Source organism: Sinocyclocheilus grahami, unplaced genomic scaffold (genome assembly GCF_001515645.1).
Source record: "Sinocyclocheilus grahami isolate Dianchi unplaced genomic scaffold, SAMN03320097.WGS_v1.1 scaffold278.1, whole genome shotgun sequence".
Lineage (NCBI taxonomy): Eukaryota > Metazoa > Chordata > Actinopteri > Cypriniformes > Cyprinidae > Sinocyclocheilus > Sinocyclocheilus grahami.
The window spans coordinates 346,279-369,519 of record NW_015505457.1 but is presented as its reverse complement, the minus strand read 5'-3'; the positions used below and the strand labels follow the sequence as shown (position 1 = coordinate 369,519).

The 23,241-nt window shown below is 41.1% G+C and overlaps 2 protein-coding genes across 2 annotated transcripts; one reads left to right on the top strand and one right to left on the bottom strand.

The window, feature by feature from the left end:
- The first annotated feature begins 8,992 nt into the window (after positions 1-8,992).
- LOC107600125 (activating signal cointegrator 1 complex subunit 2-like) lies at positions 8,993-17,079 on the top strand. The gene is given in 21 exon segments (XM_016291916.1): positions 8,993-9,053; positions 9,587-9,700; positions 9,804-9,965; positions 10,174-10,341; positions 10,781-10,910; positions 11,056-11,123; positions 11,225-11,338; positions 11,475-11,587; positions 11,706-11,777; positions 11,871-11,951; positions 11,953-11,973; positions 12,070-12,138; positions 12,247-12,321; positions 12,806-13,031; positions 13,142-13,338; positions 13,431-13,550; positions 13,818-14,054; positions 14,393-14,477; positions 14,703-14,750; positions 14,753-14,799; positions 15,545-17,079. Coding segments are annotated over 20 exon segments (2,283 nt in total). The 5' UTR covers positions 8,993-9,053; positions 9,587-9,616; the 3' UTR covers positions 15,711-17,079.
- A 250-nt stretch (positions 17,080-17,329) lies between these two features.
- Positions 17,330-22,017, bottom strand: LOC107600132 (RING finger protein 215-like). The gene is made up of 9 exons (XM_016291933.1): positions 21,690-22,017; positions 20,690-20,839; positions 20,538-20,609; positions 20,339-20,424; positions 20,186-20,249; positions 19,705-19,833; positions 18,887-19,036; positions 18,682-18,784; positions 17,330-18,525 (listed from the first exon to the last, which is right to left on the bottom strand). The coding sequence occupies exons 1-9, from the start codon at positions 21,891-21,893 to the stop codon at positions 18,512-18,514; spliced, it is 972 nt and encodes a 323-aa protein (XP_016147419.1). The 5' UTR covers positions 21,894-22,017; the 3' UTR covers positions 17,330-18,511.
- Positions 22,018-23,241: the final 1,224 nt, after the last annotated feature.

The following is a 23,241-nucleotide window of genomic DNA, read 5'->3' as shown; positions in this document are numbered from 1 at the left end:
CTTTGCTGGTTTACGCTGGGCCTTTGCTGGTTTACGCTGGGCCTTTGCTGGTTTACGCTGGGCCTTTGCTGGTTTACGCTGGGCCTTTGCTGGTTTACGCTGGGCCTTTGCTGGTTTACGCTGGGCCTTTGCTGGTTTACGCTGGGCCTTTGCTGGTTTACGCTGGGCCTTTGCTGGTTTACGCTGGGCCTTTGCTGGTTTACGCTGGGCCTTTGCTGGTTTACGCTGGGCCTTTGCTGGTTTACGCTGGGCCTTTGCTGGTTTACGCTGGGCCTTTGCTGGTTTACGCTGGGCCTTTGCTGGTTTACGCTGGGCCTTTGCTGGTTTACGCTGGGCCTTTGCTGGTTTACGCTGGGCCTTTGCTGGTTTACGCTGGGCCTTTGCTGGTTTACGCTGGGCCTTTGCTGGTTTACGCTGGGCCTTTGCTGGTTTACGCTGGGCCTTTGCTGGTTTACGCTGGGCCTTTGCTGGTTTACGCTGGGCCTTTGCTGGTTTACGCTGGGCCTTTGCTGGTTTACGCTGGGCCTTTGCTGGTTTACGCTGGGCCTTTGCTGGTTTACGCTGGGCCTTTGCTGGTTTACGCTGGGCCTTTGCTGGTTTACGCTGGGCCTTTGCTGGTTTACGCTGGGCCTTTGCTGGTTTACGCTGGGCCTTTGCTGGTTTACGCTGGGCCTTTGCTGGTTTACGCTGGGCCTTTGCTGGTTTACGCTGGGCCTTTGCTGGTTTACGCTGGGCCTTTGCTGGTTTACGCTGGGCCTTTGCTGGTTTACGCTGGGCCTTTGCTGGTTTACGCTGGGCCTTTGCTGGTTTACGCTGGGCCTTTGCTGGTTTACGCTGGGCCTTTGCTGGTTTACGCTGGGCCTTTGCTGGTTTACGCTGGGCCTTTGCTGGTTTACGCTGGGCCTTTGCTGGTTTACGCTGGGCCTTTGCTGGTTTACGCTGGGCCTTTGCTGGTTTACGCTGGGCCTTTGCTGGTTTACGCTGGGCCTTTGCTGGTTTACGCTGGGCCTTTGCTGGTTTACGCTGGGCCTTTGCTGGTTTACGCTGGGCCTTTGCTGGTTTACGCTGGGCCTTTGCTGGTTTACGCTGGGCCTTTGCTGGTTTACGCTGGGCCTTTGCTGGTTTACGCTGGGCCTTTGCTGGTTTACGCTGGGCCTTTGCTGGTTTACGCTGGGCCTTTGCTGGTTTACGCTGGGCCTTTGCTGGTTTACGCTGGGCCTTTGCTGGTTTACGCTGGGCCTTTGCTGGTTTACGCTGGGCCTTTGCTGGTTTACGCTGGGCCTTTGCTGGTTTACGCTGGGCCTTTGCTGGTTTACGCTGGGCCTTTGCTGGTTTACGCTGGGCCTTTGCTGGTTTACGCTGGGCCTTTGCTGGTTTACGCTGGGCCTTTGCTGGTTTACGCTGGGCCTTTGCTGGTTTACGCTGGGCCTTTGCTGGTTTACGCTGGGCCTTTGCTGGTTTACGCTGGGCCTTTGCTGGTTTACGCTGGGCCTTTGCTGGTTTACGCTGGGCCTTTGCTGGTTTACGCTGGGCCTTTGCTGGTTTACGCTGGGCCTTTGCTGGTTTACGCTGGGCCTTTGCTGGTTTACGCTGGGCCTTTGCTGGTTTACGCTGGGCCTTTGCTGGTTTACGCTGGGCCTTTGCTGGTTTACGCTGGGCCTTTGCTGGTTTACGCTGGGCCTTTGCTGGTTTACGCTGGGCCTTTGCTGGTTTACGCTGGGCCTTTGCTGGTTTACGCTGGGCCTTTGCTGGTTTACGCTGGGCCTTTGCTGGTTTACGCTGGGCCTTTGCTGGTTTACGCTGGGCCTTTGCTGGTTTACGCTGGGCCTTTGCTGGTTTACGCTGGGCCTTTGCTGGTTTACGCTGGGCCTTTGCTGGTTTACGCTGGGCCTTTGCTGGTTTACGCTGGGCCTTTGCTGGTTTACGCTGGGCCTTTGCTGGTTTACGCTGGGCCTTTGCTGGTTTACGCTGGGCCTTTGCTGGTTTACGCTGGGCCTTTGCTGGTTTACGCTGGGCCTTTGCTGGTTTACGCTGGGCCTTTGCTGGTTTACGCTGGGCCTTTGCTGGTTTACGCTGGGCCTTTGCTGGTTTACGCTGGGCCTTTGCTGGTTTACGCTGGGCCTTTGCTGGTTTACGCTGGGCCTTTGCTGGTTTACGCTGGGCCTTTGCTGGTTTACGCTGGGCCTTTGCTGGTTTACGCTGGGCCTTTGCTGGTTTACGCTGGGCCTTTGCTGGTTTACGCTGGGCCTTTGCTGGTTTACGCTGGGCCTTTGCTGGTTTACGCTGGGCCTTTGCTGGTTTACGCTGGGCCTTTGCTGGTTTACGCTGGGCCTTTGCTGGTTTACGCTGGGCCTTTGCTGGTTTACGCTGGGCCTTTGCTGGTTTACGCTGGGCCTTTGCTGGTTTACGCTGGGCCTTTGCTGGTTTACGCTGGGCCTTTGCTGGTTTACGCTGGGCCTTTGCTGGTTTACGCTGGGCCTTTGCTGGTTTACGCTGGGCCTTTGCTGGTTTACGCTGGGCCTTTGCTGGTTTACGCTGGGCCTTTGCTGGTTTACGCTGGGCCTTTGCTGGTTTAAGCTGGCCCTTTTACTGGTTTAAGCTGGTCCTTTACTGGTTTACGCTGGTCCTTTGCGGGTTTATGCTGGTCCTTTGCTGGTTTAAGCTGGTCTTTTTACTGGTTTAATCTCGTCTTTTTACTGGTTTATGCTGGTCCTTTTACTGGTTTAAGCTGGCCCTTTGCTGGTTTAAGCTGGACCTTTTACTGGTTTAAGCTGGCCCTTTGCTGGTTTAAGCTGGACCTTTTACTGGTTTAAGCTGGCCCTTTGCTGGTTTAAGCTGGACCTTTTACTGGTTTAAGCTGGCCCTTTGCTGGTTTAAGCTGGACCTTTTACTGGTTTAAGCTGGCCCTTTGCTGGTTTAAGCTGGACCTTTTACTGGTTTAAGCTGGCCCTTTGCTGGTTTAAGCTGGACCTTTTACTGGTTTAAGCTGGCCCTTTGCTGGTTTAAGCTGGACCTTTTACTGGTTTAAGCTGGCCCTTTGCTGGTTTAAGCTGGACCTTTTACTGGTTTAAGCTGGCCCTTTGCTGGTTTAAGCTGGACCTTTTACTGGTTTAAGCTGGCCCTTTGCTGGTTTAAGCTGGACCTTTTACTGGTTTAAGCTGGCCCTTTGCTGGTTTAAGCTGGACCTTTTACTGGTTTAAGCTGGCCCTTTGCTGGTTTAAGCTGGACCTTTTACTGGTTTAAGCTGGCCCTTTGCTGGTTTAAGCTGGACCTTTTACTGGTTTAAGCTGGCCCTTTGCTGGTTTAAGCTGGACCTTTTACTGGTTTAAGCTGGCCCTTTGCTGGTTTAAGCTGGACCTTTTACTGGTTTAAGCTGGCCCTTTGCTGGTTTAAGCTGGACCTTTTACTGGTTTAAGCTGGCCCTTTGCTGGTTTAAGCTGGACCTTTTACTGGTTTAAGCTGGCCCTTTGCTGGTTTAAGCTGGACCTTTTACTGGTTTAAGCTGGCCCTTTGCTGGTTTAAGCTGGACCTTTTACTGGTTTAAGCTGGCCCTTTGCTGGTTTAAGCTGGACCTTTTACTGGTTTAAGCTGGCCCTTTGCTGGTTTAAGCTGGACCTTTTACTGGTTTAAGCTGGCCCTTTGCTGGTTTAAGCTGGACCTTTTACTGGTTTAAGCTGGCCCTTTGCTGGTTTAAGCTGGACCTTTTACTGGTTTAAGCTGGCCCTTTGCTGGTTTAAGCTGGACCTTTTACTGGTTTAAGCTGGCCCTTTGCTGGTTTAAGCTGGACCTTTTACTGGTTTAAGCTGGCCCTTTGCTGGTTTAAGCTGGACCTTTTACTGGTTTAAGCTGGCCCTTTGCTGGTTTAAGCTGGACCTTTTACTGGTTTAAGCTGGCCCTTTGCTGGTTTAAGCTGGACCTTTTACTGGTTTAAGCTGGCCCTTTGCTGGTTTAAGCTGGACCTTTTACTGGTTTAAGCTGGCCCTTTGCTGGTTTAAGCTGGACCTTTTACTGGTTTAAGCTGGCCCTTTGCTGGTTTAAGCTGGACCTTTTACTGGTTTAAGCTGGCCCTTTGCTGGTTTAAGCTGGACCTTTTACTGGTTTAAGCTGGCCCTTTGCTGGTTTAAGCTGGACCTTTTACTGGTTTAAGCTGGCCCTTTGCTGGTTTAAGCTGGACCTTTTACTGGTTTAAGCTGGCCCTTTGCTGGTTTAAGCTGGACCTTTTACTGGTTTAAGCTGGCCCTTTGCTGGTTTAAGCTGGACCTTTTACTGGTTTAAGCTGGCCCTTTGCTGGTTTAAGCTGGACCTTTTACTGGTTTAAGCTGGCCCTTTGCTGGTTTAAGCTGGACCTTTTACTGGTTTAAGCTGGCCCTTTGCTGGTTTAAGCTGGACCTTTTACTGGTTTAAGCTGGCCCTTTGCTGGTTTAAGCTGGACCTTTTACTGGTTTAAGCTGGCCCTTTGCTGGTTTAAGCTGGACCTTTTACTGGTTTAAGCTGGCCCTTTGCTGGTTTAAGCTGGACCTTTTACTGGTTTAAGCTGGCCCTTTGCTGGTTTAAGCTGGACCTTTTACTGGTTTAAGCTGGCCCTTTGCTGGTTTAAGCTGGACCTTTTACTGGTTTAAGCTGGCCCTTTGCTGGTTTAAGCTGGACCTTTTACTGGTTTAAGCTGGCCCTTTGCTGGTTTAAGCTGGACCTTTTACTGGTTTAAGCTGGCCCTTTGCTGGTTTAAGCTGGACCTTTTACTGGTTTAAGCTGGCCCTTTGCTGGTTTAAGCTGGACCTTTTACTGGTTTAAGCTGGCCCTTTGCTGGTTTAAGCTGGACCTTTTACTGGTTTAAGCTGGCCCTTTGCTGGTTTAAGCTGGACCTTTTACTGGTTTAAGCTGGCCCTTTGCTGGTTTAAGCTGGACCTTTTACTGGTTTAAGCTGGCCCTTTGCTGGTTTAAGCTGGACCTTTTACTGGTTTAAGCTGGCCCTTTGCTGGTTTAAGCTGGACCTTTTACTGGTTTAAGCTGGCCCTTTGCTGGTTTAAGCTGGACCTTTTACTGGTTTAAGCTGGCCCTTTGCTGGTTTAAGCTGGACCTTTTACTGGTTTAAGCTGGCCCTTTGCTGGTTTAAGCTGGACCTTTTACTGGTTTAAGCTGGCCCTTTGCTGGTTTAAGCTGGACCTTTTACTGGTTTAAGCTGGCCCTTTGCTGGTTTAAGCTGGACCTTTTACTGGTTTAAGCTGGCCCTTTGCTGGTTTAAGCTGGACCTTTTACTGGTTTAAGCTGGCCCTTTGCTGGTTTAAGCTGGACCTTTTACTGGTTTAAGCTGGCCCTTTGCTGGTTTAAGCTGGACCTTTTACTGGTTTAAGCTGGCCCTTTGCTGGTTTAAGCTGGACCTTTTACTGGTTTAAGCTGGCCCTTTGCTGGTTTAAGCTGGACCTTTTACTGGTTTAAGCTGGCCCTTTGCTGGTTTAAGCTGGACCTTTTACTGGTTTAAGCTGGCCCTTTGCTGGTTTAAGCTGGACCTTTTACTGGTTTAAGCTGGCCCTTTGCTGGTTTAAGCTGGACCTTTTACTGGTTTAAGCTGGCCCTTTGCTGGTTTAAGCTGGACCTTTTACTGGTTTAAGCTGGCCCTTTGCTGGTTTAAGCTGGACCTTTTACTGGTTTAAGCTGGCCCTTTGCTGGTTTAAGCTGGACCTTTTACTGGTTTAAGCTGGCCCTTTGCTGGTTTAAGCTGGACCTTTTACTGGTTTAAGCTGGCCCTTTGCTGGTTTAAGCTGGACCTTTTACTGGTTTAAGCTGGCCCTTTGCTGGTTTAAGCTGGACCTTTTACTGGTTTAAGCTGGCCCTTTGCTGGTTTAAGCTGGACCTTTTACTGGTTTAAGCTGGCCCTTTGCTGGTTTAAGCTGGACCTTTTACTGGTTTAAGCTGGCCCTTTGCTGGTTTAAGCTGGACCTTTTACTGGTTTAAGCTGGCCCTTTGCTGGTTTAAGCTGGACCTTTTACTGGTTTAAGCTGGCCCTTTGCTGGTTTAAGCTGGACCTTTTACTGGTTTAAGCTGGCCCTTTGCTGGTTTAAGCTGGACCTTTTACTGGTTTAAGCTGGCCCTTTGCTGGTTTAAGCTGGACCTTTTACTGGTTTAAGCTGGCCCTTTGCTGGTTTAAGCTGGACCTTTTACTGGTTTAAGCTGGCCCTTTGCTGGTTTAAGCTGGACCTTTTACTGGTTTAAGCTGGCCCTTTGCTGGTTTAAGCTGGACCTTTTACTGGTTTAAGCTGGCCCTTTGCTGGTTTAAGCTGGACCTTTTACTGGTTTAAGCTGGCCCTTTGCTGGTTTAAGCTGGACCTTTTACTGGTTTAAGCTGGCCCTTTGCTGGTTTAAGCTGGACCTTTTACTGGTTTAAGCTGGCCCTTTGCTGGTTTAAGCTGGACCTTTTACTGGTTTAAGCTGGCCCTTTGCTGGTTTAAGCTGGACCTTTTACTGGTTTAAGCTGGCCCTTTGCTGGTTTAAGCTGGACCTTTTACTGGTTTAAGCTGGCCCTTTGCTGGTTTAAGCTGGACCTTTTACTGGTTTAAGCTGGCCCTTTGCTGGTTTAAGCTGGACCTTTTACTGGTTTAAGCTGGCCCTTTGCTGGTTTAAGCTGGACCTTTTACTGGTTTAAGCTGGCCCTTTGCTGGTTTAAGCTGGACCTTTTACTGGTTTAAGCTGGCCCTTTGCTGGTTTAAGCTGGACCTTTTACTGGTTTAAGCTGGCCCTTTGCTGGTTTAAGCTGGACCTTTTACTGGTTTAAGCTGGCCCTTTGCTGGTTTAAGCTGGACCTTTTACTGGTTTAAGCTGGCCCTTTGCTGGTTTAAGCTGGACCTTTTACTGGTTTAAGCTGGCCCTTTGCTGGTTTAAGCTGGACCTTTTACTGGTTTAAGCTGGCCCTTTGCTGGTTTAAGCTGGACCTTTTACTGGTTTAAGCTGGCCCTTTGCTGGTTTAAGCTGGACCTTTTACTGGTTTAAGCTGGCCCTTTGCTGGTTTAAGCTGGACCTTTTACTGGTTTAAGCTGGCCCTTTGCTGGTTTAAGCTGGACCTTTTACTGGTTTAAGCTGGCCCTTTGCTGGTTTAAGCTGGACCTTTTACTGGTTTAAGCTGGCCCTTTGCTGGTTTAAGCTGGACCTTTTACTGGTTTAAGCTGGCCCTTTGCTGGTTTAAGCTGGACCTTTTACTGGTTTAAGCTGGCCCTTTGCTGGTTTAAGCTGGACCTTTTACTGGTTTAAGCTGGCCCTTTGCTGGTTTAAGCTGGACCTTTTACTGGTTTAAGCTGGCCCTTTGCTGGTTTAAGCTGGACCTTTTACTGGTTTAAGCTGGCCCTTTGCTGGTTTAAGCTGGACCTTTTACTGGTTTAAGCTGGCCCTTTGCTGGTTTAAGCTGGACCTTTTACTGGTTTAAGCTGGCCCTTTGCTGGTTTAAGCTGGACCTTTTACTGGTTTAAGCTGGCCCTTTGCTGGTTTAAGCTGGACCTTTTACTGGTTTAAGCTGGCCCTTTGCTGGTTTAAGCTGGACCTTTTACTGGTTTAAGCTGGCCCTTTTGCAGGTTTAAGCTGGTCCTTTTACTGGTTTAAGCTGGTCCTTTGACTGGTTTAAGCTGGTCCTTTGACTGGTTTATGCTTGTCCTTTTGCTGGTTTATGCTGGTCCTTTGCTGGTTTATGCTGGTCCTTTTGCTGGTTTAAACTGGTCCTTTTGCTGGTTTAAGCTGGTCCTTTGCTGGTTTATGCTGGTCATTTTGCTGGTTTATGATGGTCCTTTGCTGGTTTATGATGGTCCTTTGCTGGTTTAAGCTGGTCCTTTGCTGGTTTATGCTGGTCCTTTTGCTGGTTTAAGTTGGTCCTTTGTTGGTTTAAGCTGGTCCTTTGCTCGTTTATGCTGGTCATTTTGCTGGTTTATGCTGGTCCTTTTGCTGGTTTAGGCAAAGGACCAGCATCAAAACATTCCTAACCAGCATATGCTGGTTTTTTCAACAGGCCACGCAGACTCTTGATTTCTTATAAACATTTTTGCACGTGTGGTGTAAATAGTCGCGTGACCAGAATTGCCTTTGTAATATTTTTCATCTTTATTTTATCCTTCCTAATTCTTTTTTATTCAACGGTGTTACGTCAAATGATGCGTTCCTTTAATCGTTGTTCAGACAATAAACTGGACAAAACAACGTTCACATGAACTAATGAAAAGAAATAAGTGAATGTAACTAAAGGAATTTGTGTCGTAAAGCTTATTCCTCTGAACAGCTTCGATCAGCGTTTCACAAAATACCGCGTGGAAACAAATGTTACAAGTAAGACAGTCATACACTTTCTATTAACTATTATGAAGTTACTTAATTATTGCGCAGCCAATAAACTGGACAAATCACAACGTGCGCAATAAATAAGAATTTATATATGCAGCAGTATTTGAAAGCCTCCAGCAAATTTACAGTGAAGCTGTCTACTGAACAAAACATTTTTTATGTAAAGTATTAATCTCTAAAAACTTTGAGGTTGTTTGATATGAGCGGTATTATAAAGTGAAAACTAATGCTTCTTTTTTTTGTCGCAGTACCTCTCCTGACTATTTTCAAAGTTTGCTTCTTCATCATTCAACAATGCAAATGTAGGCTATTCCTTGTCTGTAGTTTTGCTGCCTGTTTGGCATTGTAAATTTACAGTGCTCTTTCATGCTAATAATAAATAACTAAATTGGGAAATGTTTGGAGTTAGTTAGAACGCGATCGCAAATTCGCGTTCAGGGGACATCGTTTTGTAACACTGCAACAGCTTTCTTTAAAAACATGACCTAATTAGTACATCAAACATCGCTTACATGGTTAGTTATAGATTTAGAAATGAATCAATAAAAATGTAACGACATTGTAAGTTCTACGGAGTTTATATTTATATTCATGTATATTCACTGGTTAAACGTCGACCAACAGCGATATAAGAACAATTTTTATTTTAAGGACTTTTATTTTGAAATGACGTCTGCTCGAGCACACCGGATATCCACGCAGATAGATGTGATGCTGTTGAAAGACTCAGTGGAGAGGTGACATTTTTATCACTTGATTTTCAATAGACGTTATTTTTTTATTCCGTGTTGTTAAGATGAACAATGTCATTTGCTATTTAAACGCAAGAAAGCTACCTGTTTTCTTAGTTTCCACCTCACTGTGGATTTCTGCCTCAAATTCAGCAACAGTCAACAAAATTGTGCTGTCTTTATTGATGTCTGTCTTTTACTAAAATCATTTGCAGATGATGAAAACTGTTGTTGTTCGTCGTGTTGTGTTTAATAAAGATGTTGAGCTCACTGAAACGGGCAGCATTAGCCAGGTCACTATTACTGTATCTTACAGATAGACAGCAGCACATGTAACGAGCCTAAAATCAATTAGAGAATACAGGCCCTCACAGACCGTGAATCTGTCAATCAAAATGGTAACAACTACGACTAAGCATAAACCAGAACTAATAACATCTCTCAAACCACCAATTAATTATGATTTACACACAATGCAGACAAATAAAATGATTAAATATGTCTTATTAGATGTTATTAACATTGGCCATCTTCCTCAGGGCAAGTCTGTTCCTACCTGGGCAGGTGAAATGGCATGTGCAGAAGTGCCTTTAGATGAGCTGCATGTGACTGAGCCCTTTGGACCACAAGGCAAAGAACGCACCCTACCAGCATGTCTTTTTCCTGCATAATTAACTAGAGTAGATCTGAACCATCACTCTAGTCCAGTACTTCTATGAGCTACATGAATGATGATGCCACCTTAATGTCTCCCATCAGCACCCTGACCATAAAGAAGAGAGGCGTTTCTTAACCTATAAACCCCCACCTGAGGATGGCACACCTGTGCTGGTGGAAGAGTTTCTGGAGCATGCTCAGTTCATCTCAGAGGATCTGGAGTGGCTGCTGGCTTTACCTCATGACAAGTTCTGGTGTCAGGTTAGACTCTCTAAAATACGAATAAGTTGTTTATGGAGATTTGAGTAAAATGAAGTTATACTTCTCTTGATGAAGAAAATAAATCTGCTAGTAATGAAGATACAGTACAACAAAATAATAATGTTGTTTTTCGACCATTACATTATATAATATGACATGCAGCCAGGCAGATGCCATATTGTTTCTTTTTTATTCTTTCTCCATTTAGGTGGTATTTGATGAGTCATTACAGAGGTGTTTGGACTCTTATTTGAGACACGCTCCGCGTGGTTTGGACCCATCTGGTCTCTCGTCCAGTCCAGCTGTAGCTGACATGCAGAGGAACATTCATCGCTTTGTGATCTTCCTCAGGATGGCTACGCACAAAGAGTCTAAGGTAAACATACACTCCTGAACTCCCATAAACTCTTTTTTAAATAAATTATATTGTTTAATGAATAATTCTAATATGCTGATTAGTGCCCAAGTAACATTGAAAACAGTTGTGCTGGTTAATATTTTTGTTGAAACCAAGATACAGCTTTAGGATTTTTTGATAAATAAAAAAAAGTTTAAGAGAACAGCTTTGATTTAAAATATAAATCTTCTGTAACATTAAAAAAAAATCTTTACTGTCACTTTTGATCAATTTAATGCATCCTTGCTGAATGAAAGCATTCATTCTTTCCAAAGAAAACTACTGTATCACTGACCCCAAACCTTTTATAATTACTATAAATGTAAGCTGGTGGTTTTGTATTAAATGACATTAAATTCATATGATTGCAATATATTTGGTATTCAGTGGTATTCAAAATCATTTGTTTTTTCCTCAGGAGAACTTCATAACCCCTGCAGTGTTTGCAGAGATTATTTACAACAACTACCTATTTGACATTCCCAAAATTCTGGATCTGTGTGTGCTGTTTGGGAAAGGAAATTCCCAACTGCTACATAAAATGATCGGTACACAAAATCTGATAGTATTATGGTACATATATATAATTCACAAAAAATACATAAATACCTCACGAACCCATCTGATTTTTTAAATCACTCACAATGGTTTCCATATTTAACACTAAAATTGCATACTTTTCACTTTTTCCAGAGAACATTTTTACTCAACAGCCCAATTATTATGGAGACCTAAATGAGACTATACCTTCAATCATCCAGGTAGTTATTGTTATCATGAGATGTTTCTAAATGTGTTGATTCATCTAATTGTGCCGAACTTCCAGAAAATCTGTGTGTGTGTGTGTGTGTGTACATTCTAGGTGTTTGATATGATATTACAGAAGTGTGGTATTCAGTCAGAGGACACAGGAAACAGTCAACCCCTCAAACTGAATGCAAACAAATGCCTAACTGCCATGGCCATTCCAGAGGAGGTAACCAAAATGAAACTTTCTTAACCATTTTTACAAATACAAAGACACATACGGACACATACTACCTTTAAATCACACAGTGTCCTGACAGGCAGAAATAATATGCTTATATTTATATATGTATTATGTCTCATAGGAGCTAGCAGACTTGGTTTTGTACATGTGTGATACTTGCACTACTATCCACTCTTTCCTGGACACCTTCCCTGAGGCTTGTTCTACCTTCAAACAACACAACTTTCTTAACAGGTGACCAATACAGTACACCCACACCATCCAAACTATGATTCACAGTGTCCTCAAGGGCAGAATTCCATACCTGATATTCCTGATACAAAAACAATGAATGGTGCGTCTCTTAATGTAGATTATCGTCATTCTATGAGATGGCAGTTCCAGACCTGAAGAAAGCAGTGAAGAAGAGAAATTTCAATAAAAGGTTAGAATGGCAAACTTGATGAAACACTTGACGTGTTCTCTTACACTCAACACATTTTTTCGTGATAGATGCACTAGATGCAATCTGTCTCAGTTTACAGGAGGACATGTGGAGACGAATATCTCATTCAAGAAAGAAAATGGTAGAGAGTGTTCACCTGTTGCTCCAACACACGTTTACAGCCCATTCTGGAGGGGTGAGGAAAAATACATGCTTTTAAACCACATTAAATAAGCAAAGATGGGAACGAATACCAGATGTCTTTGATCTTAAGTTTAATTGATTTTCACAGCTCTGAAAACATGGTATCCTACGTAGAAGATCTTCTACAGAACTTCACAGCTTTCCTTCAAGAGAAAAGGTAAATCATGCAGAAATGCCTCTGCAAGGTCATGGTTGTATATGTAGTTTATCACAGCCAATGACTAAATTGCATTCTCCTTGCACTGTTTGTCTCTTTATTGCTCAGATTCCTGGCAGATTATGATGAACAGTTCCCTATAGCGGATGACATCAGTCTCCTTCAGCAGGCCTTCCCTCATTTGTATCTTTCACTGTGGTCCAGTGGAACACTATATGATGATTTTGAAAGGAATAAAAGGGAAAGCATTCTGACATCTTTCAAGCTTCTGTTAGAGTAGATGACCTTAATGATTCAAGAAATAACCTGTCCTAATTTCTAATTGTTTTCCTACACATATACTATATACTACACTAATACATAATTAGTGGTGCACTGATACCAATACTGGTGCTCATTTCCTCTAATAACAATATCCGATACCTACCATGCATGCACAAAGTTCATTTCATTAACGTTGTCATGCAAAGAAACACTGGCAGCAGAACATTATGCTGTCAATCACTGCCAATTTAGGCTGTTGTGCAAGTAGAGAACCACAAAGCACATTCTGCCTTTATCTTTAAAATCTTGCCTTGTCACAGAGAATCAGAATAATGCCTCTTTTCTACATTTTTAAGCTTCTCTCTATGATTTTCTGCTATTCTCCTTGATCTGTCCACTCAAGAGACGACACCAGGATGTCTTATCTGTTGCAGGGTGTAGAGTCTTTTTGGGAGTGTGTGGGGAAAAAGAGATGCTTCCCCTCTTCAGTCAATCACAGCGCAGGAGCCAAGCGCAAGACTGGCAGAGATTTAGCAGTTTCCCAGAAGGAAGGAGCAGGAGTGTTGGAAGACAGAGAGGAGTTGAGAAGAGCGGAAGCTATGACTGACATACCCCGTAAGGGTGACAACGTGAGGTCATTAGCTGCTAAAAATATCTACAAAAGTGTTAAAAATGTGTTTTTATCACCCTCTGGTAAAATTAAGGTAATTTTTTACCCTCTTATTTTTGGGGCCTGTAGGGGGTAGTGTGCACATTGAGTGCTGGAGAACTAGAGTCTCTGCTGTCCCATATCCGTGACCTGTTTCCGGACTTGGGAGAGGGATTCATACTGGCATGTTTGGAGGAGTACGGCTACATTTCTGAACTTGTCATCAACAACATTCTGGAAGATAAACTGTTTCCTTCTCTTGACAAACTGGACAGGGAAATGGCAAGGTGAAGTCCAACTGAAGTGACTTGCTAGCTAGGATTTATGGTTCAGTTCAGGTCCACTTCATTGTTGCTTACTGACTAATGTTTCCCTGTAGGCCTGTGAAGAATGAGCTTCCATCAGTTTTGAGCACTAGATCAAACGTGTTTGACGATGACGACTTTGACGTGTTCAACCGTGACCGACTAGACATGAGTTGCGTTTGGAAAGGCCGGAGGTGATCGCAAGTTAAAATTCCACTTAAAAAGCATTACCCTATCCTGCCCTGCAGTACATTACTCTAATTTTAGTCTGATTAGTCTGATAGTCAAACAAGCTGCTAAATATTCATGCTAATCCACTTGGTCAAAAGAAAATAGTCTTTGACAAGTACAGCGTAAACTGACATCAGAGAACCACATGAAAATGGGCTTATGAAATATTCAGCTGAAGCTGTAAAAGATGGTTTGTGTCAGCTAAAAATTAATGTCTCTGCGTATTTCAGACAGGGGGAGAGTTTGTGTGCCACGCTCAATGACAAGCAGCACATCGAAGAGCAGAGAGCGAGATATCAAGCCTACCAGACAGTGGTGGATGAGATTCCCATAGCGAATGGCCCCTCTGGAAATCGTGATAATGCTTTCGGGATGGATGATTATGATGATGAATATGATGACACGTATGATACCAACCAAATTGGAGCCAATGATTTAGATGAAGAGGATGAACTATTGAACCGCAGGTATGAGCGGTGACAAATGTACATAAACTTGCATCTCCCTCCAATGTGGCTGATCAGTATGGGTTTTCAAAGACCATTTTGTTAAATTGTTTTGTACATCTTTGAATGGAGGAACGGGAAATGCATTGCAAATATTAAATTTATATTAGGGCTGTTCTATTAATCAAAATAAAACCAAAATCGCAATATGGCTTATCGGTTTTCCCTCAAAAAAAGGGAAAATGAAAATGAAGAATATAGTCATAAATATTAGTATTTTTTATAGTAATAATAATCATTATTATTGCAATCATATTGATATATACGTCTAAGTTAACATTGAAGTATTTTTCCTTTAGGCCGTTTACTACCCCACAAGTTCTCAGAACAGGCAAACAAGCTCAGGAGAATGACGAAGACAAGGATGAGGAGGAAGAGGACAAGGTTTGAACGAGTCCCTTTCTCTTTTTTGTTTTAAATGAATTTTGGTCCCTTACGCAGGTCTATTGTTTTGTTATAGATCACATGGCGCTTTCAGTACCTGCCCTTTTTCTTTTTCTCTTTCCCTGTTAATAGAAATTAGACGGATTTGAAACAAATCACAATGTCAGGTTATCAGATCATGCACATTTCTGTTTATTTACGATGCTCTTGTGTTATTTTGATCAGAATGAGGCTGTGAAAAATGATCACTTCATCCAGGACCCAGCAGTTCTCAGAGAGAGAGAGCCGAGGCCAGGAGAGCTGCTTTACAAAGCAGGAAAGGGTAAATTTGAGAACACCATGACTGGAATATAGGGATGTAACGATGCACCCCGAACCAGTTCAAAATCAATTAAAACATGTGATGATTCAAGTTGGTAGAAATGCTAAATGAATCGCGATACAGTTTGTGGCGGGGGTTTATATGAATGTATCTCCGAGGGGAACTGACTGTTTTCAGAAAAATTTAGATGGTATTTTCTTTTCAGCTAAAGTCAGACCATTCTGTTTTTGTTTCATGTTTTGAAATTATACAATCTAATTTAAATCAAAAGCTGCTCATGCTGCATGTATGTATTTTTGTTGAGATTGTGATTAAAATGCAGTGGTTGCCTCTAATTTTAAATAGCTACAGCTATATCAGCTTTAATAGAGCAAATAAACATCTTGTTCATGTACTTATATGAAGAGATTTATTTTATGTATTATTCCTTTGATTTAGGATTTGTTTTAAAATGTCAATTTAGTTTTAACATAAAAGATATTTCAATTTCACAAGGAAATATGCAGCATTTTGTCTGAGAAATAATAAAAAGACACTTTCTCATTTATAATTTGCCTTAAATCTTATCATGAAAATCATATCATGAAACCAGTATCGTGAATCGTATCGCATTGTGGGTTGAGTGAATTGTTACATCCCTACTGGAATATAGTTACACTGCACATGTGCACTGGTTATTATCTAACTAACCTAAAAACATTTATCAGTCAGTCATTAATTGATTTGACTTGGTTTTTCATGATAGCTACAGACCACCACCAGCAAGTAATGTGGTAGGAGGGCCAAAGGGACGGGGCCAGACACAGGAGATCATTTTGGACCGTCGCAGAAAAGAAGCGAATAAGAACAGAGGAGCCAATCGCAGAATGATGGCTGACAGGAAGAGGAACAAGGGCATGATCCCTTCCTAAAACTTTTACATTAACAACAGCACAATGCACATTCTTTGAGAGCTAAAAGCAGAAATAGCACCTGAAGTTTAATGTAGCTCCTCACTTATACATGTTCAATATGCATTGAAATTACACTCTGGTCTATTACATAGACCTATTATTCTTTCAGATTGAAAATTAGTTTTTTTTTCTTCTGAAGTTTGAATCAATGGGCTGAGTTTGAAGTGCTTAGTAAAATGCACAGGGATGTGTTTCTATAAGGGATCACGATAATCTTTTTGTTCTCTTTGCTAGTGATAGTCAACATAATGTGTGACAAGAAAACTTGTAAGGCAAAGGAGTCATGTCGTTTGACCTGTAACACATGAGTTTATTGAACAGAGAAGCGGTACAAACAGTTATTGCACGAAGTAAAATTCAATAAATAAATAAAGGAACATCAGGTTTGAGAATGTAGCATTTAAAATAAATCTGAGAACGAATTCTACAAAGGATGTGGTACATTACCCTACTCAAGCAAAAATGCAGCTCATGAGATCCTGTTCCAGTTCACTAAAGGTTTAGAAAGCAATTAAGACTTAACCTCAGAGCAGTCTTTTGAGAAATCTCCCCATTTGAGGTTGCACAGACTGGATACACAGTCTGATTTCAACAAGAGTCATATTGTGCCAAAGGCTGTAAGCATTCATCATTCTAGAAAAGAGAGATGTCATTTTTTCACATAGACTTTGAACAGGCAATTGTTCTCTTGCCATGTGGAGAAACATATTTCTACTTACTAAGAAATGCAAAGCATTTTTGTAATAAAAAGCATATTTAAGAATGCTTTTGAAATAAAAAATAAAACATGAATAAATACTGTTCTTAAGACTGTCTATATATTGTTCCTCTTTTTGTGAGTGTTTACTATAATTTGACGTAATGGTTGTCTACCTGTCTGGCAGATGCCCTCCTGAGAAAGCATGGAGTCAAGACGGCTCATGTATCATGACTGAAGCATGATAGCTAGGGTCGGGGAAATTCCTCAGATTTGGCATAAGCATATATTGAAATGAGATGCTTTGATTGGCTGCTGTTAAGTACATTTACATGCACAGTTAAAATCAAGCTACAGCAGGGTTTTGCATTGATGAGCTACAGTCTTCATCTATCCGTTCTAATAATCCAACCATACGTAACTGAAAATGAAAAGGGGAACATAACTTTTGGAGGGATGTCGAGGCCTACTGTAGCTGAGCTACAAATTGCTTTTTCATTATAAGATCTCTTTAACGTTTTTTTGAAAGAAGTCTCATGCTCATCAGGGCTGCAATTATCTGATAAAAAAACAATAAACCTAATATTGTGGAAAATTAATTACCATGTTTAAAAATAACTTAATATATTTTAAAATATATATTTTTTCATGTGATGTCTATGATGGCTGAATTTTCAGTAGCCATTACTCCAGTGTTGCGTGGTCCTTCAGAAATCAATTTTGAAAACATTTGTGCTGCTTAAAATGTAAACTGTGACAAATTTTTTGAGGATTCTTTTATGAATAGAAAGTTTTAAAAGGCAGTATTTATATGAAATAGAAACCTTTTGGAACCTTCTGAATGTTTTTACTGTTTTTGATCAATATACTGCATCTTTGCTGAATAAAAGTATTAATTGCTTATTGAAAAACTTTTGAATGGTAGTGTAGTTTCATTAGTCCAACTACGCAAAAACCTGACTGGCATGATTTCAGACGAAAGCATTTACATGACATTTCAAAAAGACAATTCAAAACTAAAATGAAAAGAAACTGAACTTCTAAAATGCATGTAAATGTACTCATAGTCCCTGTAAATGATCTTTAAAAGCGACAATAATAGTAAAAGTCGCTCTCTGTGCAGCAAGAAGGCACAGGGCATCCTTGCAGCTCTTTGTATGGAGATTTAGCCGTCAAAGCCAAACAATGGCGAACTTACAATGGCACTACACTACGGAGCCCCAAACTTGACATGCAGGGGGAAAAAATAAGATATTGTAGCCATTAACTTAAAAATAAAAAAATTAAGAATAAATTAATAAATCATGGACACAGTATTTTTTTTTCTGCATGACATGTGGGGCTCCATACCACACAACCATTCCAAAAACAAATGTAATGATAATGTTTCTGCTTAAAGGTCTTGCCAGAAGCATTTTGTATGTTCTCAAAAGATATCAAGATCACATCTTCAAGGTTAGGACCTACACCAGCCAAGAACAGCATCTTTTTTTGGTGAAACGGCCAGGTTGGGCACCAGCCCTGGTCTCATATTAGAGGAAAATGTTGAGTTATATTCTACTGACAGATTTCTTATGCAGTGCTTGAATACTATTTCTTATATTTTCTTAAAGGACTTTATCCTAACTTCATGCCTACCCTTGTTTAAACAAAAATTTGAGACTTTTAGGTGTATGATTCTTCCTTAATTTGAAGAGATCTGAAATATTACTTTTGTTTTTTGCTGTGTATATGACTTCACAATCCGTGTATCTGTGAATTTTTGAGCCGGTTCAGCAAACGTAACTGAAGTAGTCAACTGTGCGCAAATTAATTGATCCCATGTAGAAGGACCTACCTTCAAAAAACTTCTCAAGTGGTTTGACCCAAGATCAGGAACTAGTCCAGAATCTTGGAGTCAAGAACACAAGGTTTATAGTCTTTGGAGAGGTCAAAAATCATTACCATGGTGGTATTCTGACCTTACAGTACAGATGAGGGGTTTAGTTGCCATGAAAAGTCTGAATCGGAAGAGTCAATCCAATTCCACAAATCCCTAGTCCAGAATCCTTCTTGGTCCAGCTCAATAAAAATTACCTGGGAGGTACAGAACAAGAGAAGGAAGAGTTCAGTTTAAATTTGGCAACTAATGGTGATGCTGGCCAAGTGTTGATTGACAGTGTGCATGGAGCAAAAATATGTAGATGATTAAGTGACAATATTGACAAATGACAATATTTCTGTCTTTCTCACCAAGCACGCTACGTTTGCAGAGAGGACAGGTCTGCTGGAGGAGTAGCCAGGGATCCACGCAATCTCTATGGAATTCATGGAGGCACGGTAACACCCTCAAACACTAAAACACACCCAAAAAGAGCAGTGATTAAACTGTCGTTCTTTATGAAAAAATAATAACTCTACTGAGCAAAAGAATAAGAATGTGCTGAGGATCTGTCACCTGGTTGTTGTTGTACTGCTCCAGACAAACTGCACAACTATCTGTCTCCACAGGTTGAGTTTGTGTTGGGTCACATCTCACTTTGGGTTGCCGGTATATCCTCGTCTTCAGTGCTGATAATCTCCTTAAAATGTCTTGCTTTAGGTCTGACTGTAAAACAAAGAGTTTATTTCAAATTGTATTTACATTATAAACTGTGTACAGTGTATAGACTACCACTCAAAAGTTTGGGGTCAGTAAGAGCTTGTGTCTTCTGCTCACCAAGACTGCATTTATTTGATCAAAAACAGTATTATTGTGAAATATTATTACAATTTAAAATAACTCTTTTTTTTCTATTTTAATATATTTAAAGTGTAATTTATTAGAGTGATGGGAAAGTAGACTTTTCAGCAGCCATTACTCCAGTTTTCAGTGCCACATAATGCTTCAGAAATCATTGTAATATGCTGATTTGGTCACTGTGAAAACAGTTGTGCTGCTGTAATATTTTTGTGGAAACAGAGATACATTTTTTTTCCAGGATTATTTGATGAACAGAAAATTCAAATCTAGAACATTTTTGTAACATTACACATGTCTTTAATGTCACTTTTGAATTTAGAGCATCCTTCTTGAATAAAACTTTCATTTCTTCTGGGGGGAAAAACAAATCTTACTAACCCAAACCTTTTGAACGGTAGTGTATGTTTTTGATGGGATCTCCTTCCAGTCTCCAGTTAACATGGCTACTTTCTTCAATTAGTCACATTAGTGTCATGAACTTTTTGAAAATGTTTCCAACTTCAGACTTAATCTGTCACAAAAGCAGTGTTCACCTCCAAATCATCATTAAATTGGTTGTCCTGGTACTGCCAGCGTGCATTAACTATGACCCCTGTGGAGAGGACCAGGGCCACCAGAACAACAGTGTTCCAGAGCTGCTGAAGATATTTCTGGACAGATGAACAAAAATGAAGTTAAAAAGAAGAGAAATTCTCCTTGCTGTCTAATGAAACTGCTCTTTAATTACTAAACAAGTGACATGAAGTATTAAAGGAATAGTTCACCCAGCAATGAAAATTCTGTCATTATCCACTCACCCTCATGTCCTTCCAAACTTGATTTTCGTTTTTGGGTGAACTATCCCTTTAAGAAACATACAGTGCCTTGCGAAAGTATTGAAGCCCCTTAATTTTTTCATGTTTTGTTATGTTGCTGCCTTATGTTGGCACCCTTTGACACAACATTTAGAAATACCACACTTCCACACTAATGAACAAGCGTGAAACTATGCTACATAGAAATGTATTATCAGTAAAATCTTACCAGACTGTCCTGTAGAAAAGACTTATAAGTGATTTTTGCCGTTGCATGAAGGCCTCTAATTGAATAAAAGTAGAAAAAGACACATTCCTAAAGTATATTCTGTTTATTCAGAAGAAAATCTGTAATTTCTTGACTGTGGATTACCTGAGGAGTGCTCCGATGAGCTTAGTGACATTTTCTGATGTCTGAATGATAATGATTGGCTTTGAGAGGACCTGAGAGAGATCCATCTATAGAGGAAGAACAGTTTTCTTTTCTTTCTTTTTTTTAAATTCTTATACATATCTAATAGCCATTATGAAATCAACTGAAGGTTTATGGAACAGAACAGCAAAGCTCTCACCTCTCGGACAGTTTTCTGGTTTAAAGCCAGTATAATCAAAGCAGATGCACCCAAAACAAGAGCACGCTTCATCTGTGGAGGACAGAGCTGTCAGTTTGATCAGAACTTCCTAATCATCATGTTTTAGTCTTCACAATGACAATTTTGAATACCTTATTGACCACAGAGGCAGCAAACGACTCCTGGTTGCTGTTACTGGAAACTGTACCTTCCTCCATCTGGACAGGTACCACTCCAATCCAGGGGTTCGGATCCTTTCCATCACTGCTTTCACTGTTGGGTTTAATAGCTTCGTCTTTTATCTGCAGAGAGCATGACACTGATGCTTAAGACATCTGACAAATTTGTCCCACCACTTTATGTAATATTAGTTTTTAAAATATTAATTTTTCCACTTCAATCAAAAATAGAAGATAATCACTAGAACGTTCTTTCATTTCATTTTCTCTCATTTTGATTTAAAAACGTTTTATAGTTTATACATTTTTATATAATTTTAAGCAGTTGTGCTCAAATTGTTTTACTTTATTCATAGAAATGAATGATAGAGATATATATATATATATTATATACACACATATGAATGAATGCTATATATCTTTATATAAAGTCTATATTATTTAATATTTTTGGGGTATACTGGTAATATATTGGTTATTGGCATAGATGAGCTTTAGGTTTAATTTAAGTATTTTTATATTTAATGTTCCACTGCTGACACAGCACAAGATATGTTAAAAATGATAAAAGTGAATATACTTTTATATAATTTTTTTTGCAGATTATTCAAATAAAAGCAGCTATGCTATAAGTTAACACTATATAGTCAATATTGATATAATATTTAAAATATGTCAATATTTATAATATTACATATTTTTTGTATCACAGTGCTGTCACAGTCAACACATGAGGAAATTGTTAAAATGCAAATATATTGAATAATACATCGTTTATTTTACAGCTACAGCAACAACAACAACAACAAAACACAATGAAAAACAATGAAATTAGTTTTTTAAAAATTACATTTACTTTCCTTTAGTTTTATATTATTAAGCAGTTAAACAGCCAGAGCAAGAAACATACATTCAGAACAAAATAAAATGTCTTGCAATATCAAGTATCTGTTTGCATGCATTGATCACTTACTAATATGAGGTCTCCTTTGAGATCATGTTTGTTTTTGCTGTGGTTTTCCATAGGGTCGTTCTCCAGACTCCCCTGGACCACCTCACCCTGTAAAACATGCTGATGGTCTTCCAGAAACGCCTCTACAAATGCCACCTGTTCGCTGGACGCCAGCGGGCAAAGCCACAACGAGCACAGCACAGAAAGACAAGCTAATGCGCCCATGGCTCCCTGTCAGCTGATCTTATAAATCATAGACTGAAAGTTTGAGCCATACTGCACACAGGACAGTCTGTTCTGTCACCTCCTGCTAATGTCAACAACAAACAGTGAGTTCTTCTTCTGCGGCTCGCTTTTTCCTGCCTGCGCTTGCGAAAGTGAAACTAGCTAGAATGGCAACTGTCTGTTCGGACTGGTGGTAAATGCACTCATGTCCTCTAGGGGACGCTGTGTGATCAAATCATTCATTATGACACATCAAGCTCCGCCCTCTTCGGGTTTTGCAGATTTGTATCCGCATTTCCTTGTAGTTCGATTTCTATATACATCCGTTATGAAAAGATGTGCGCTCGCCTCCCAGTGGGAAGCTGTAAAATAGTTTTATAAAGCATTACTCTTTTTTTTTTAAGCTTTATTTTGCGCTTTTCCACTCAAAATATGTTTTTTTAAAGGTTTCTGTAATCTAACCATTACTCAGTTCTGTACGTGCGTATTTGACATGGCAATTAATTTGACCGACTTTAATGAAAATGTTAATCCTTGTTTATAATTTGGCAAACGTTTTCCTCTATAAACAAAAAGTAATGTTTTATTTTTTTTATAATAATTTCGAATAAAATGTGCTAAATCTGTAAACTGCAGATATCAAAACGGAACAATGTAGATAGATAGATAGATAGATAGATAGATAGATGATAGATAGATAGATAGATAGATAGATAGATAGATAGATAGATAGATAGATAGATAGATAGATAGATAGATAGATAGATAGATAGATAGATAGATAGATAGAACCTGCGTCTATTAAAAAAAAAGCCAGCTTTCAATTTTGTCACCAGTTATAGCATCTATTATGTTATTTCATACCAATACCATAACTATGCTACATGTCCAGAACGTGCTAATATCGTGGTTCTTTATTGTTATTGACCTCAGCCTTACTGTGGTATACTTCTGAAATTATGTAATGTAGCGCTGCTATTATTTAGTCGCTTTTCTATGTGATTTCCTCGTTTTTAAATCCCTTTATCTCTCGTCATTTTAATGTTTGCCTCCCTGCGTTTACTGTAATATGTAGCTATAAAAAGCATGTGGTCATGCGCTTCTGTGGTAGCAGAGGCAGGAGGGATTCGGTTACACTTAGCTCCGTACCTCCCTCTTGTGGTCAGAGATGGCATTACGCTCTCTGGCTTTGCCCTCCACTGCCCTGGGTTTGAGGGGAAGGGGGTGATGAGACCTAAGGGCAGATCCACTCACTGCAGACCTAGAAACAGCTTCTCTCTAGCTCACTGGCCGTCTGAAAGCAGCAGGGGCTGCTGGGAGATCTGCAGTCAGGGGAAGTCCAGCACTC

What these genes read in the sequence shown, in the direction of transcription:
- LOC107600132 (XM_016291933.1), bottom strand. Translation starts at nt 21,893, where the DNA reads ATGGGCGCATTAGCTTGTCTTTCTGTGCTGTGCTCGTTGTGGCTTTGC. An exon ending in CTGCCTCTGTGGTCAATAAG is followed by an intron (nt 20,610 to 20,689) that starts GTATTCAAAATT and finishes TGTCCTCCACAG; the next exon opens with ATGAAGCGTGCTCTTGTTTT. An exon ending in AATTTAATGATGATTTGGAG is followed by an intron (nt 19,037 to 19,704) that starts GTGAACACTGCT and finishes TTTGTTTTACAG; the next exon opens with TCAGACCTAAAGCAAGACAT.